Source organism: Coptis chinensis, chromosome 7 (assembly GCF_015680905.1).
Source record: "Coptis chinensis isolate HL-2020 chromosome 7, ASM1568090v1, whole genome shotgun sequence".
Lineage (NCBI taxonomy): Eukaryota > Viridiplantae > Streptophyta > Magnoliopsida > Ranunculales > Ranunculaceae > Coptis > Coptis chinensis.
Window position 1 is genome coordinate 1,925,350 of NC_141462.1, and position 18,139 is coordinate 1,943,488.

The 18,139-nt window shown below is 36.0% G+C and overlaps 2 protein-coding genes across 2 annotated transcripts; both read right to left on the reverse strand.

Annotated features, from left to right (window-relative positions):
• Positions 1-7,997: 7,997 nt before the first annotated feature.
• On the reverse strand, positions 7,998-8,592 carry LOC147485129 (uncharacterized). Its single transcript, XM_086571138.1, has 2 exons — positions 8,283-8,592; positions 7,998-8,188 (listed from the first exon to the last, which is right to left on the reverse strand). Exons 1-2 carry the CDS (start codon positions 8,590-8,592, stop codon positions 7,998-8,000), a joined length of 501 nt encoding a protein of 166 aa, XP_086427264.1.
• Positions 8,593-16,265: 7,673 nt separating this feature from the next.
• LOC147485130 (uncharacterized) lies at positions 16,266-17,645 on the reverse strand. The gene is made up of 2 exons (XM_086570820.1): positions 16,872-17,645; positions 16,266-16,593 (listed from the first exon to the last, which is right to left on the reverse strand). Exons 1-2 carry the CDS (start codon positions 17,433-17,435, stop codon positions 16,471-16,473), a joined length of 687 nt encoding a protein of 228 aa, XP_086426946.1. The 5' UTR covers positions 17,436-17,645; the 3' UTR covers positions 16,266-16,470.
• Between the last annotated feature and the right edge of the window lie 494 nt (positions 17,646-18,139).

The window sequence follows — 18,139 nt, forward strand, 5'->3', positions numbered from 1 at the left end:
TATGGTTCGGTGAAGTGGCATTTTTTCCATTATACTCCTGTCCAGTTTCGATTATTATATTTTTTTTGTTAAAGAGAATTGCTAGCGTCCTACCCCTCTACCGGGGTAGGACCATTCTAACCCGCAAGAAGACAAGAAAAAGTACCAGACCACTTAATCAACCAGTTTCTCGTTCATTGAGAAAAAACTTGTTCTCATCTTCTCTAAGTTTCAAACCATACAACACCGCCAAGTTGCAAACCACTACAACCACCGGCGACCACACCAAATTTACTTGTAAATCAGTTAAGATTATTTATCTAAATCTTCTTCTTGGCTTTGGCCAATAATTAACGATGATAATTTAGATCCAATGAAGCAACCCATGTTGAAACTCAAAAGTTTCATTTTATTTTTTTTCTACAAATTCGACCCAAAGATCCAAAATAACATCTAAATGATTCCATGCCAATATTAAAGTTTTTAAAAAAGAAAAAAAAAAATGGAAAAGAGAGAGAGAGAGAGAGAGAGAGAGAGATTATTTCTAAATGAATGGGTTATACATACACAACTCTAGATACTATTCATCCATTATTGACTCCATTACAGCCCACTCCATCAGTTTCGCCTTCTAAAAAATCTTGATTGGCAATTGATGGCTGGTTTTTGGCGTAAAGAGTTTTTACTTCATGTTTTTATTATCCTGTTTTATTTCAAAACCATGTAGAGTCCAACCGGCCAAACAATTGTGAAGTTAGTGATTTCTGTCTTTTAGTGGGTTAGGATGGTTAAAAGAGAAAGCATGTAATAACATATCTCAGGAGATAATAAAATTGACATTTAACCAGTAAAATTTAGACAACTTTCTCTTGATTGATCACATTACATACCCCACATTTAACCATTACATACCCCATATTTAACCGGTAAAATTTAGACAACTCTCTCTGGATTGATCACATTACATACCCCTATGTTAACAATGAATGACGAAATTGTCACACTTTAAATTACAAAACAGCCCCTATATTTTACGTAAATTACAGAACATTCCATATATTTTTGGTGATTACTAAACAATCTCTATATTTTATGATAAATTATATACCAGTCCATATATTTTGCATAAATTATAAAATAGTCCATATAGTGATTTTAAATCACAAAACTGCTCTTATATTATAAATTACGAAATTACCCCCATTATTTTGTTGTGTTTTTTTTGTTTTTTTAGTACCAAATAAGAGTATAACTGGCGCCGGCGCATCGCACCGTGCCGGAATGCAAGTAAAAAAAAGAAAAGACAGAATATACCTCGGGCGGCATGGAAATTTGGATTAAGGGAGGTCAAAGTTAGGGATGTGAATGAATGTGCCCGTATCAAAAACCAGATCCAAGGTACATGGTGCATACTGGTTTGGACGTTCGGTTTTTTTTTTGGATAGTGGACGTTTTGTTATTACGATGTCTACCTAATGGCGTCCATCAGTCCATGGGGTCCTGTGTGTTTATTACTTATCTGGATATGTTTAATGGTATTAGATTAGATTGTGACGATATTATTATCGGAAGAAAAGAAGATTGTGACTACACATAATTTAGTTGCCCATATGAATCATTTTACAAAATTATTGAGCCACATTTATATAGACTATAAACTGAATTGAATGGGTTATGTATGCGCTCTGTGTACTGTCAGAGTGTCAATATAATGGCAGGCACAACTTTGGAAGTTTTGTAGAGGACTATGGGTCATCTGATTCCTGAATACGGACCACTTGCAATGTGAACATGAGTCAGTGGGCCGCCAGTCCACCATATATATATAAGTGTACTGTGTACGTTTGATGAGAAAACAACTTATTGAAAAATGAATAAATAAATAAAATAATGTACGTTTAATGTTGATATTTTGTTTTGACCCTGTTGTTTTTTTTTGCTGGAAACGTTTTAATGAATGTGAATAACTTAAGAGAAATCGTTGTTGTATTTGAGATACTTCCGAAGGATGAATAGTGTGGTTTAATGCTAAGTCCAATAATTTTGTGTGTTATCTCACTATAGCACAATAACACATGGACAGTGTTAGCGGGATGGTCTAAGTCGCTCCCACCAATGCTAAAGGTGTAAAGAAAATATTCGAATTTCTAACCGTCTCTCCCAATGGCGTGTAGCCCAAATTAAGCAAGGATTACCAAAGTATTATCTAACACCACTCCTAGTGGCATACAAACACTTTCTACCCGCTATTTGTAGTGGCGTGCTAGCAAAATATATTATACAGCCTAGGGGTGATAAAAGGGTTGGCCCAAAAATTTTTCATACTTTCTGCCCCTCAAACTATAAAAAAATTCTCATTTTGATTGAAATCAGTCGGGTCAACCCGACATTTAACATAAATTATATTTTTATTTTGTATTAACAATTAAAGGGCCAAATTTAATAAAAACATAGAAACCTTTATTCCTTTCGAGAAAAATGACAAAAAATTCATAATTTAAAACTTTTCCAATTTATTTTTCGTTTATAAATTATATTTTAACATTAAATTAAATCTAAAATTATATTTGTTTGAATTTTTAGGGCCAAAATGAGTAAATAACTAAACCGGCCCAGACATTTTTAATGTTAAATGTAATTATACTTTACTAGTTTAATTTTTTTTTTGTGATTTATTATTTATTTTTATCATATTTTGATTATGAATTTCAATCTTAACTAACTATATAAAACTAATTCTTATGTCTTTAGAAAAAATAAAATAAACAAATAGATAGAGATGGTAAAAGAGATGATATTCTTAAAACATCTATATTTTTCATACTTAATTACATTATTAGGTTGGATTTGCTTTTATGTATGACTTATATACCTATCATTAAATCAATTACAAAAGTGTTATATTATGTTATAATTTATCCCCTATTGAAAACTAATTTAATTATTTTTTTATACAATTTAAATAATTATAGTATAATACATAAATATAATGTAAAATAACAAAAAACTTAAAAAAAAAAAAAAAAAAAAAATGAAGGTAAAAAGATGATATTGAAGGCTTGGATTTTTCATACTTAATTACAAATGGGGGCGGGCCCATGTTCCATAATCTAGTTATAATTTATCCCCTATTGAAAACTAATTTAATGATTTTTTTATACAATTTAAATAATTATAGTATAATACATAAATATAATGTAAAATAACAAAAACCTATGGAAGGCAGTGAAGGCTTGGAAATCTGTGAGGGCCAACTTTTGAGGGTTTTGACATGCATTTTTGAGGGCCAGGTTAAGAGCCTGAGGGCCAAATTATCACCCCTAGTTTAGACCATACGTCATTCTGCTAAAACTCATGATATTTATTGATAAATTAATAGCAATAACATTAACATATTGGTGTTTTGATGCACCATTGGATCATGATTTTTGCCATATTTAATAGGATGGCGCACCATTGGATTTGGCCTAAGTTTAATGCAATATCTCTTTTAAGTGAAATATGACAAAAAAATACAGATGGGGTGACCCGATTGATTCAAGTCCGTTGAAGTAACATTATTGACATGTTGATTAAGTGCTCTGGAAATAGGGCAGGGGATCGGGTCGGGTTTGACCCAAATCTGCCCCGATATGAATCCGAATAGTTTGGGTTTAAGTCAATTTTTATATCCGTTTATTTATTCAGGTTGGATTCAGATTTGGATCTGTTGGGTTTAGGTTTGGGTTTAGATGTATTTTTTGGGTTTTTTTTGTATTTTTAATATTATCCGATCGGATTCAATTCGGGTTTGGGTCGGATTCAGATATAAGATTTTGGTTTTATTCAAATTTGGGTTCGGATATTGTCACACTAATCGGATTCGGATAGAGCCATACCCGACCCGTTCCCTGCCCTATCTGGAAAGCAAACCACAGCTGATAATTTTCAATAACATTGATTACTAAAACTGTTGACGATGATTTTTCTTTTCAGAAAGCAAACCATCAGAGCTAGCGAGCGTTTGTTGTTGGCAACATAGTACAAAATATCAGGATATGGATATTTATCGATACTCAATTTCTAAGTATGTATCGTGGATATATCCCACTCTTTGGAGATATTTGACATTGTTTCACATGCAAATATCGTGGATATATTCAAAATATCGATAAATATCGTAGATATTGTAGATATTTCTTGATATATCATGATACATTATTTATATTTATTTAAAATATAATGGTAAATATTAAATAAAATTGTTATATACACAAAACATCACTAAATATCATAAAATATTGTAAATATCATTGATATTTGCAGTCGTATATATCTTAACATATTGTGATATTTATATATATTTTTTTGAAATCTAGATAGATATCTCCAAATATCACGATATATCGGGATATTTTGATATATCGGGATATTTTGTACTATGGTTGGCAAAGGGTTTGTTTCCTCTCTCTCTCTCTCCATGCCAGCTAATATGTTGGTTCGCGTGTTACGCTCAAATAATATCACGTGTGAATAGGAACTACTATTGAGAGATGTGTACTCCCCGTGTACTCGCGCATATTAGATTTCAATATATATGGTGCAATCCGAACTAACTGCAAGTCTGTAACTCCATTATATCTCTTGGATGTTCTTATAATATTGGTTGTGTTGTCGTTTGCTTGGTTTGTCAGATATACAATGAAATATTGAAATCTAATGACTAAATTAGCAGCTGGACGAATTTTTTTGTCATTTCATATGTCATGGAAGAAGATGCTCGATCGTTGCAGCAGTATAACAATATTGACTTGTGACTTACATACTGAGTGCAAAGCGACAGTGACACAATAACGCCTGAAGTTTGCCGACGGTAACGTATGATATATATTTGTCTTATATATATACTAGTATTTGCCCGGTACCGTACGTTACAAATACACATATTTTGGCGCCCCCAACGCACATCTGCTCCCTCCGTACTACAGATACGCACACTTTCAATGTTCCGATCGCATCCGCCCCCCGTACGGCACAGATACATGCGTCTTTGGCGCCCCAAATGCAAATTTGCCTCTTGTAATGCACAGATATGCGCGCCTTGGGCTCCCTCGATGCACATTCACCCCCTGTACTAAAAACTTCAACCGAAGTCCCGACTAAAAAAACTCCAATCAAACCCATTAGAAGCCCGACCATACATGCGCCTTCGGCACCCAGTCGCGCATCCGCCCCCGTACAACACAGATATGCGCGCCTTCGGTGTCCCCGACATGCATCCTCCCCTCTCCCCGTTTACGGATATCGCGTGCCTTGGCCTAACGCAGCGTATCCGCCCCATCACGACACAAATAAAGCGCATCTTCTACTACGACATGCAAAAACTCCAATCGAAGCCCATTAGAAGCCCGACAAAAAAACCCAACTGAAGTCCACTAAAAGTCTAGCCGCATTTGTTGACTTCAATAATGGTACAACACTCTTGTTCCACACTATTAAACATTTTACACCTCATAAACCCTAGGATTTGCCACCTCATAAGCTAGATCCAAAGGTTAGGGGGTGGTGTTGGATGTCCAGCACCACCCTTATTTGTTATATAGTAATATAGATATATATGCCGGATGGTCTTATCTACCAGTAATTACACATGGATTCATAAAAAAAAAAAAAAATTACATATGAGCTTAGCTGAACTTTGAAATTTCTATGACCAAAAATAAAATTGTATAACTTTTAAGACCAAGTTTTGATACCAAAAAGTAGACTAATCAATTAAGGGGTAAGTTATATTAACGCAAAAATGCAATGTTCTATTACCATTTTTTTTTTTCAAAATTAAAAACAGTGCATGATTCTCTCCCTTATCTTATCTGTTTTTGTCGCCATTAAGCCTCTTCATTTTTCAATAAGAAGTTAAAATACCCCATTTACTTCTTCTTCATATTTACATCAATAATTGATATAAATAAACAACATGTTCAACAACTTCAAAATTAAAAAAGAAAATTTAGAGTTTGTGTAAAAATTTTAAAATAACATTTTAATTATAAGAAATATATTTAATTAGAGTGTTTATTGGTTTGATAAGATGATGAGGAGAAAAAGGAAATGGTGAAATGAAATAAATAATTAACTTAAAAAGAAAAGAGAATGGATATAGATGTGAGAATATTTAAGTAAATCACTTTCCGGATTCTTAAATTTAAAACATAGTAAGATTATTAGTTTATATATATATATAATATATATATATATGAAAAAAAAAAATACGCTCTTTTGAGTTAGTCTTACCCGACTCACCCAGTTAGTATGGTTTTTTGTAACAAAAATTATAGATTATCATGAGTCCTGTTACTGCCAGACCCCAATTTGTGTTGGGTAGACCCCGAGTTGGGTCGGGGTCTGCCAATTGTGTTGGGCGCAACTTGGAATCATACACCCCCCAACCAAATACCCAAGAAACCGGAAAACCGGCTACCACCTTTATCCTTCAAACCCTCGATTTCGCGATTTCTCTCGACCAAAATCAAACCCACAAAATCAAACTCGCGATTTCTATTTTAATTACTGCTTGATCTCGATCAAACCCACCATTAGTGAGTTTCAATTACTGCTCGATCTCGATCAATTGGTGGTTTTAATTACTGCTCGATCTCGATCAATTGGTGGTTTCAATTACTGCTCGATCTCGATCAATTGGTAGTTTCAATTACTGCTCGATCTCGATCCCAAGTTCTTCTATCAACACCAATTTCAAAGTGAGTTTTTTGCTTTCAAAGTGAGTTTTTTTATGCATTGTAGTTTGTTCATACATTGTAGTTTGAGTGTTCAAGGTGTTTGTTTATACATTGTACATTGTATTTGGTTGGTTCATACAAGTAAAAAAACAATGCCGTAATTCATACCTATTAGATATATTTTTGCAAGAGGCAGATTCTACGGAAGACTATAGTTGGTGAGACTGTTGATGAGTCTAGAGGGTCGTCTGTTAGTTCTGATAATCCGAGCTGGATTGAACCTTGTTCGGAATCTACTAGGTTTATAGATGATGATGATGATTAGAGAGTTGAGTTGAGAAGGAAGGTTTCTACTGAGATTTGGTCTGATTCCAGTAGCGATGAGTCAACTGTTATCATGTCTTTTAATAATCTGTAACTTGACAGCTACTTGTTTGAAAACTGCTCTTAAGTTTCACATGTTTGGATATGTTCAATTTGTTCTAGTAATTTTTGGTTATATGCGTGCCCGTTTGTTTGTGTTTTCCTCTACTGATATGACTTATAAGATATTAAGATAGTAGACTATGCTAAGAAGAGCTATGCTTCTTGGAGGAACTTTAGTTGTAGGTTATAACTTAATATCAGTGAGGTTCTTAGAGTGTTTTACTACCTTGCTTGATTGAACCACCGATGCGGATGATTGTTGAGTACGTTATATCTTTGTTACATGGACCATTTATTTCGAAACTGGAAAAAAAAAAAAAGTAGCGATTTAGATTTTAGAGCATATTATCGTAGTTGAAAATGTAGACTATGGGGTTCGTCTCTCACCTTCCTACTATTAGAAAACTGAGATTTGATTCTATTGTAACTTAATGGGAAGGCTCTTTGTAACAATAACTTCCGGTTTGTGGTATGGTTTGTTACACCATCTTTGACTTCCTAAACGGAGAAGAAAGTTGAGGCTTTGTTGTTGACTTTAAATTTGATTATGTTCACTCATTTATATGATTGTTATTATTGTTTCTCATGATTTTGTCAAACACAAAACCTTATAGAGCTTGTTTTTCTAGTCCATAAGTTAGAATGTATATATGTCCAATTTTGATTTTGACTCCTGTAAGTTTACCTTTCACAAAATATTTTTGCTTAATAGTGGCGTTGTAAACTTGATATTGGCTTTCATACCTGTTTTTTCTAACCATTCCATTCGACATCTCCTATCTTCTCTTGTTCCTTGTTAACTAAGCAATTTGCTGATAAACACTTACAAGTTTATCACTTCCTTGGCCACTATGGGTTCCTCTACTTTCTTGATCACTGCCATGGGTTAAGTTCCTTCACTTCCTTGGCTACTATGGGATCCTTCACTTCCTCGGCTACCATAGCTTCTTTTACTTCCTCGGCTACCATAGCTTCCTTTACTTCCTCGGCTACCTCGACATTGTCAATTATCTTGGGTGGTAACTTATACTCAAGTTGTATCTTGACTTCAGGGTTGTCGAATGCTGAAAATGGATAAGTCTGGTAAAGACCGGCCAATCCCTTGAAAGCAATCCTTCCATCGACAGGATTGTCGATAGAAATTTCATTCAAACTAACCCAAATTAACATCTCCTTTATCTTGACACCCGGTCGATTTCGATCTTATACTTATCAACATAGGCGTTGATCTCGTACCATATATGACCTGCCTTCCAATCTTCTCAAACTTGTGTTCTATTTTATTCTTTTGCTTTAGCCATACAAAGCCAGTATCTTCCATGTAACCACATTCTAGTATGTCTCTCAATGGAAGGAGGTCGGTGGGCAGTCCCACTTCCTTGAGCAAGAACTTGCTTCTCTCTTTTCCTTCCTCATCTCCAAAGCAAAGGTCAGCCTTGGCTCTCATTTCTTCTATGATCACAACCATTTTCTCTCTCTTTTCTCTGCTAAGTGTGTTTAGAATGAAAAGGAGATGTTGTTTGTGGGGCACCAAGGGGGTGTTAATATAGTGGAGAAGTTGCAAGTTAATTTGGACTACTTTCTCAAAAGAACTACCAGTCTACCACAGCAAACTTTCTTTGTTAATTGTTAGTGATGAAGCAAACAAGTAAAATTAAAAGAGAAGGCTTCAATATTTGTAGACTATGTTTGGCCATAGAATTAGAGGAAGCTATGGATATGCATGTTTTAGACTTTAGTTAGTGAACTCCAAAGTTAATAAACACTTACAAGTTGAATGTCTTAGTATTGGAAGTTGTGCATTTGCTTGTTAGTATTAGAAGTTGTGCATTTGCTTGTTAATAAACAATTTGAATTAGTTGAATGTCTTATTTTTAACTCCTATTTATTTTGTAGCAATGCCTCGAACAAAGAATGTGAATGTGAATAATGTAGCAAAAAGTGTTTTCACGGGTGCTAAGAAGTTGTTAGGTGGGGGGAGAAGTGGTTCGGGTCGCAAGGAGCCTGAGAAAAAGAGAGAAAGGGCAACAACCACCTCGGCATCAGTTCGTAAAGGGGATCGGAAAGCGGATGATCCCAGTAATGTAGTAAGTGGTGTAGAGTTAGGAAATCAAAAGAGAAGAAAGCAGACAGTTTTGAGTGATGTAGATGTAGATTTAGATTTAGATGTAGATGTAGATGTAGATTTAGATTTAGATGAAGATGTAGATGTAGATGATATAAATATGGATCGTAGGAAGAGTGTAGCTGTAGGTGATGGTGTAGCTGTAGGCAAAGCAGTGACTGGGGACACTGATTTGACCGTGGAACAAACAAAAAGACTCCTCCACCAAGGTCTTGGCATACCCATGGACAAGATAGATGCGGAGATGAAATCCAATAAGTTCACTTTCAAAGTTAGGATGGATTTCTTGATGAAGCAGTTTGCTGGAAAGATAACGGATGAAGATTTACGGGATGAAAATGGGGTTGTTATGAAGAAGGCATCAACCCAAAAAGAGTTGCGGTTTGCTGTGAGAGCTTATTTGTTGTTTTTCTTTGGATGTACCGCCTTCACCGACACGTTTGGAACTACAATTCCCGTTTGTTATCTGAGACTATGAAATTTGCTGAGATCAGAGACTACGCGTGGGGTGCAGCCTTACTGGCTTACTTGTACAGGGGACTACCACAAGTGCCAAGGTGAAGGGTGTTTTAGGCTATTTCACTCTCCTACAGGTATTAGTTTTTTTGTTTTTCTTTTCAATGTCAATTTTATCTATCTATTACAATATTAACTGGGTGTCTATATTAATCTAGGCATGGATTTATGAGTACTTTCCAGTGTTCAAGCCATTCCCAAACGATGATTATCAGTTGAGCATGTCGCGTACTCATAAGTACTCAATTACTCAGTCTTTTTATGCTAGCACAACAGCTGCATTGAAGCATACCCGAGCGATGATTGATAATATGACTTGTACCGATGTAAGCATTTTTGTATGTAAATAGTTTTATTTATTAATTGATATTATTAGTATGTGGTTAATGATTAATTTCCTCGATCATATGCTATTTGATAGGTTGAATGGTATCCCTATGCTGAAGTCCGAGCTATATGGCCGGTGGATGAAATAGCATTTTTCGAGGGATTTATATGCTTTCTTGATAATGTCGAGCAGTACAATGTTTCGAGGGTTGTGCGTCAGTTGGGTCATATGCAGTTTGTACCTTCAGATCCTCCAAGACCAATGACATCGACGCGAATTACTTCCGGACGCGGGTACGATGTGAAATTTAATATTGTGTCTTCCTATTTGAGTAAATGACATAATCACTTGATACAACTTGAACATCGAGGACCCATTCCGTCTTATCCATGGGAGTGTGTTAGTATATACATGAGTTGGTACAAAAACAATAGTCATATTCGAATGATAAACCCTGATCATCTTAATCACTACTCCCTACAGAGTCTTCCATATCATAATCTGGTGAGTTAATACTTTACAACGTTATTTTTAATTTTTTTTTATTTTTTTTTTTGGTATTTTATAAATGTAAATGTATATACTAATGTAGTTTTTCATTTTAATTTTGACAACACTCCATCGTCGATGAAATTTCTCGTTTGCTCAACCAAGGCCTGCAATTGGGTGGGACTACGATTCCAGACGATGCACGGAATGAGTTCATGGAGGCATACAATTTGACCCGGTGCAAGTTCATTGGCGGACGATATCGTTAAGGAGCATTGGATTTAGTAATGTTGAGTTTGGTTAGTTTAGGGTTAAGTGTGTTGAGCATTAATGGCAGTCTTGCTAGAAGTCTTGTTGGAAATGTGTTATAGAGCCAATCTTTTATATTCTGTAGCTTACCTCTTTTTATCTTGTGTTGGAAGAGAATGATGTAACTTACTCTTGCTGGTTATGTTAAACTAAGTTCTAATTATTTACTGGTTATTTATGTGAATGATTTGTTTGTCAGTTCTCAATCTTATGTGTGCATGCTAGTGTTTAGTTTCCTCATAGAGTTCTGAAAACTTCTTCAAGGATGGCAGTGATTTGTTCATCATTGAATTGAACTCTTGGGTTTACAGAGATTACCAGAGATGACATTTCTTTTGTGTTGAGTCCTCCGTCTTTGTTCTTGTCAAACTTTTGGAATATCTTCTTCACTTTCTCCACTCTCATTTCTCTTATGTCATGTATAAAACATTGATAAATTGCCAAAACACGAAACATCTGTTTTTTTGCCAAAACACGAAACAACACAAAACATTTGTTTTTTTGCCTCTTGAACGGTGTGGCCACACCGTTCAAGAGGCAAAAAAATAGAGAAGTCATTTTTTTCCAAGTTTTAGTCTCAAACGACATGACCACACCGTTCAAGACCTAGTCCAAACGGTGTGGCCACACTGTTCAAGTGGTAAAAAAACAGACAAGTCATTTTTTCAAGTTCAAATCTCAAACGACATGGCCACACCGTTTGGGACCTAGTCCAAATGATGTGGCCATGTCGTTTCAGACTAACTCCAAACGGTGTGGCCACACCGTTCAAGTGGCAAAAAAACAGACAAATCGTTTTTTCCAAGTTCAAATCCCAAACGACATGGCCACACCGTTTAGGACCTAGTCCAAACGGTGTGGCCATGTCATTTCAAACTAACTCCAAAGTCCAAACGGTGTGGCCACACCGTTCAAGTGGCAAAAAAACATACAAGTCTTTTTTTCCAAGTTCAAATCCCAAAAGTCATTTTTTTCCAAAATCAAACAAACATACATACATCCATACAATTAATTCGACAAAAAAATACCATCAAATTTAAGAAAATTGTATCAAAAACCAAATTACAATTCCAACCACAATAACATTAATTACATAGACTTATTCCTAGTCAACATCTATTATTGGTATTTCGGACCCATCATTAGTATGCTCGTCTTCCAATACTAAATTGGGAATGTTCAATGCCGTAAATTGCGTTTGTCTTGCTTGTAATGCAGTATCCCAACTATCTGCAATTAAGTGTCGAGCTCTACGCCATCTTTGCATCGGTTTTGGAACCGGACAAACATCAACAAGTTCAACATGGACAAAATGACATCCCTATACGTAAGCGGTACCCAACACTTTCTTTACTCTCTCAGGATTTACTTGGGTTCTCAGTGGCAAAATAAGATGGTAGTACATACTTCCTAAATGTACGAGGACAACATTAAATCTCGAAGCAAATAGATATCCAGCAAAGGGCATGCTCATCCACTTACCAGGGGGTGCCCAACCGCATTCATGGGAAATTGTAGGTTTCACGTACCTAATCTCACTGTGAGTGTACAATGTACAATATAGGGGGAGGTTGTCATTAAGTTCTTATAACAACTCATTTCTCATCCACGACCACTTTTCCTGACTTCTTCCTAGTGCAATGCACATTGCTCTATACCCGCAATTGCCATCACCCACAGGGTCATCCACTTTAACATTATATTTGTGCAGTTCTTTTGGAATGTCCAAACCGTAATGTCTCGGCCCCCTCAGGATGCCAATGTCTAACTTTTGAGGTAATTTTTGAGAAGAGTTATTCCGTGGTGTGGTTGTTTTAGGTGGTAAAAGTAATTTTTGAGAAGAGTTATTCCGTGGTGTGGTTTTTTTTTGTGGCAAAGGTGGTTTCGGAGAAGACTTCTCTACAGGTGGGTTTGGAGTAGCGTATTTCGATGGTGTGGGTGTTTTATGAGAAGGCTTGGAATTTGGCGTACATTCCGATTGTTGCGACGAGACCCACTCTTCATGCTCACGTTGGGAATGTTCAAAACCAAATGAATCTCGCTTTGAAGAGTTCTCATCCTCAGTTGGAAGCTTTCTCTTGCAGCTACTCTTAGGCCAACCTTTGATTTTCGACTCCTCATGAGGTGGTTCTAGCCATGTACTTTCTGGCACAACAATCTCCATAAGTTTTCTAACCATAACCATATGCTTTTCTTCAGAAGCCATTTCATATCTTTTCATAAACATATCCATCGAAGGTCTACAATCGGGACCAACACCCACCGACACACTTGGAAAAACAGACAAAGTTTTCCAAAAGGGATCGATAGCACTCAAAGATATGGAAAGTTCTTGCTTTTGAAGTTCAATGATTTCGTGAGCACATGACAATCCATGACTGGTGCGCAAATAACACCCACAAATGAACTCAGAGTCCTTAGCAGAACAGCTTACACGGGTATCTAGTTCTTCATAAAGCAAGTCCAAACATTTTCTTGAGACCAGGTTTCTGAGTTCACGAAATAAAGGAATCCGTGGTGGTGGTCTTTGGGTTACAATCAGACTCTTCTCGAACGTACCTCTAATCTCAGACAGCTGGATCTCTAAAATCGGGTGGATCAAGTAAAACATACTTAGAAAATCATGTATGTTTGTGTTTCCTAGAACACGTTTCATCTGAGCATGAGACCCTTCGACTCTATTGGTCGTTGTACTCCCAAAGTGAATGTGTTGATATGTCCAACAACATATGAATCGATCCTTGTAAGGCAACCAAGTCTCTTGCAGATAACTAACAAAATTGGAGTACTCAACCCTATAATGTTTTTCCAAAGCAGCAATTCTACGGTTGAAGATATCCTCGATCCTCGATTTCCTTCTGGTGTTCCACGAACCGGCCTTTATCTATAAGTTACGTGGTGGGAAAAAATCATTGCATTTGAAAAGAGGCATACGTAGATATGCCATCTGAGAGATGCTTGCGCGCGTCAGGAAACACAATATCAGCGGCACTCATCAAGGCCAAGTCCCTATCAGACACGATCACAGATGGCCTTTCTTCACCCAACAAACCGTTAAACTGACGCAAAGCCCACTCATAGTCTATCGTTGTTTCGGACTGGAGCAACACTTGACAAACCGTGAAAAACTTCCAGGTTAAAGTCACCCCCACAAATTGTACAAAAGGCCACCGATACTTATTGGTTTTGTAGGTTGCGTCTATGATGAAAACTTTTAGAAAAGTCCGAGCCATTTTAACACCGTCCGGATGGGCCCAGAACAATCCTGTTATCTCATCCATATTCATATCCCCTCTCACCTCCTCGAAATAATGGTTTTCTGCTAATAACTCACGCAATCTCTGCATTTGTGAGCGATCGTTCATATCCAATATCCTCACCTTGTGCCTGGCATTGTAGACTTGATATATGCTAGATAGGTTATCAGGAAACCTAAGCTATGTCTGATGGACTTCAAAACTTCTTTAGGCTTAACTCCATTTTGAGTCATCTCTGACAAGAACTCGAATTGTGGAACAGTCAGTCGAGTAGCAAATGCATGTCCTTCAAGGGTATTCTCCAATGGATGGTTGTGAACACCATTAAGAACGATAATTTTCCAACTATCGACAGTACCGCGTTGGAAAATGCATCTTAATTTAAATGGACATCCACGTTTCTTGGTTCCCGTATTTTTCTTATTAGCTTTCTCTGCTTTTTTGTGTGAACGATACACGCCCGAACTCTCGCAATCTAAATCCAGCTTTGGTACTCGGTTCCCATTAGCATTCTGCGACTTCCCAATTACCACAACCACATTACATTGTTTTCCCCGAGCAGTTGCCCAACCAATTACGTCACTACATGTATGAAATACCTAAAGATATGAAAAAAAACAACAATCAATAAACTAATATAATTTCATTTAGAAAATAAAAACAAGTGAAAACAATGCCTACTATGTACCTTTTCCGTAGTAAATATTTCTGTTGTATCCATTGAAAGCGGTTGAACATCATCCACGTCATTCGAGTTTCGAGTTCTCAAAACACACCGAAGGATCCTAAATAAAAACGGTTGTTAATTGATGTTTGGCTTAAGTACCAAATGCCACAAACACACCGTTTTTACCGCTTTGTTTGTTTTTCTATGTTCAAATCTAAAAGCGACATGGCCACACCGTTAGAGATTCCAAAAATAGAACTTCATATTTTTCCAAGTTCAAAAAACGAACTGTTTTGGGACTTTTTCCAAGCGGTGTGCCACACAAATCAAGTGGCAAAAAAATGGACAAGTCTTTTTCTAAGTTCAAATCTCAAAGTCATGGCAACCGTTTGCGCCATGTCCCGTCTCGGCCTTGTGGCAAAAAGTTTGAGATTGATGTCTTTTTCCAAGTTCAAATCTCAAACGATTAACAAAAAAAAAAACAGACAAGTCTTTTTGGGAGTTCAAATCTAAACGACGTGGCCACACCATTTGGGACCCAAATTAAGCGGTATTAATACATCTTTGTTTGGGGACTAAAGTTCAACGCGGTGTGAATAACCGACAAGTTTTTTAGTCCATATGTTAAAGCGACATGCCCACATCGTTTTGGGACACAATCTAGGCGTGTTTGGACCGTTGGTGTGAAATACAAACGACTGGCAGGGGTTGTTTAATTACTACATGCATAATTATTACACCGTTTGGTGTGAAATACAAAATTACTAGGGTCGATAATTATTTAATTACATGTATAATTATTACATGTATAATTATTTACCTTATAATTATTAAATGTATAATCATCCATTCTTCTACATCAATAATTACTACATGCATAATTATTACGAATAATTGGCAAACACGTTATAATTACGTTTAATTTAGATTTACATTTATTCTTATTAATCTTCATCATCATCCATTGGGGGTTGGGCTTTTTCTTGTGTTTAGTTTAGGGTTTAAGAGTTTAATGGTTTATTTTTATGGTGGAAGAGAAAAAATAGAAAATCACTAAAACCGTTTCAATATATTTTCTTCTTGAATGGGGTCATAATACATTACATTTTCTTTGTCATCTTCATGTTCTAAAATGGGAGTTGGGCTTTTTCATTAGTGTTTAGTGTTAGGGTTTAAGAGTTTAATGGTTTATAGTTTTTTACGGTGGAAGAGAAAAAAAATAGAAAAGAAAAGCTAAAAAAGTTGCAATAATTCAAATTCACTTTGGTTTGGGTAGACCCAACACAAAACAATTTTTGGTAAGTGACACATTTGTAATAATTGTTTTAGTTTTTGGAGTATGCACAACACAATATCCGACAGTAACAAACACCGTTATAATCATTTTGCTTGTCATGTTTAGACCACTAGTTTTTGGTCATAGAAATTTAAAAGTTCCACCCGCGTGTACTTTTCCGAAAAAAAAAGATAAGACGTCTTCATTTTACTTAACTTGGTCAACTAACAAATTTGCACACAAGATACATAGTTAAAAGATCAGTTACATGATAGTTTCCGGTCTAGACTATTTTTACAAAATTCCTGAACTAAAACCACATCCGGACTTTGAACTCTCTGGTGTTATTCAAAATGTTCTCTGCCTGCATGTTCTGAGGTTAATCAAGCTGGTCAAATGTTCTCTTGTGTGAAGAAGACTTCCTCAACTTGTGTAGTCTGCCAGCTAATTCTTGCAATCTTGTTTTCAGTAAACCAGGAGATCTTTCCAATCCATCAGATATCTGTGATCAAAACAATACATAAACAAAAACTAATGTTAGTTATAAATATTAATGAAGCAATTAAGCTGGGCTTGTAAAATAAAAGGAGTGTTCGTGCTACTCTCATGTCATGCATACAAATATATAAGATGCAAATGTGAGTATGAACACTCCTTGTCAACAAATATATGCACCACAAATCCACAATGAATAAGAAAGTAATTGCAACATTAAAAAAAAAAAAAAATGAACAAGAAACAAAACTACAAAAAGAATAATAAATAGTTAAAAACACCGACCTTGCTCTCAGAATGATGTAGTACTTTACTTCCATCGCGACAATGAGTAGAACGAACCAACTCCAGATTATGAGCGTCAAGTTCATCAAAAATAGCAGACAACAACAAAGTTTGAGCTGCACCCTTTGTATCCGTCAGAGAAACATTAACTCTATCACCTCTAACTCGAATAGCAACAGAAGCAGAAGGTTCAGGAGCAACTCTAATATCACAATCAGTTGAATTTGAAGAACCTGCTGACTTCCTATCCGAAACTAGAATCGAAGGAGAAGCTAGTTTAGGCCGGGCTGATAAAGGGGTAGACTCCTTTCGGTTCTGAAGTGATTTAAGACGAGCTGAAGCTAATGGAATGTACTTGATAATTTCATCTAGAATAGAGGATTGTTCTTTTCTAACTGTATTGCCATGAGGAAGTAAATCATGAAGTGATAAAAACAGCTCTCGCATAGACTTTCTTCGCTCTCGTTCTGCTAACTTATGTCGTTCTCGTGCATCTATTGGTGCTCCTGATGATTTTCCTTCCGATGACACTGTTTCCCAATCGTTGGGATTTTCTATTGGCATCTTGAATCTTTCTTTCAATGGAGTTATTCTATTCTATGTTTACAGAAAAGATAGCAACCGAGGAAGCAGAGTGCTCTATTAAGAACAGAGTCACGTACTTTTCCACTAAGCACATGTCCTCTCTCTTGCTTTGCAGACACATTTATAGAAAATTTAACACGCATGTGGAAACAATAGTGTAATGATAGGTTATTCTAATCTCCACAGCGCACCTAATAAGAGAATAAGACTAGACTTAAAATATGAATTCTTCATCTGGTGGTGGGGCAGAATTTCACGTGAAAGTTGATTTGTAAGTGGTCGTTGATTGATTATTATATGGAGACTTTGGTAAATATATTGGACCTTTCAGGTGTACTATGACTAAGGATTTTGAAACATTTTTAGATAAGCCACTGGGTGTCTAAGTTCATTTAATGGAAATTATGGAAGTATATTTGCACTTGTTATCGACAGCGGAAAACGGGCCATAGTCCACTACTGAGTTTTAATTTTGGTTTTAGTTTGGGTCGACATATAATTATGACTAAACGACTTTTGGCCTTCCAGTCCATGAATTTGGGCAAAAATATGTCTCTGCTTTTGTTTGATCGTTTTTCTCTTTTATCTTTTTATTCATCTCCATTTACCAACTTTTGGAAATCAAATTTAATGAAAGAGAATGGAAGATTCAAATTTTAGCAACGAATTTACATATAAATAGG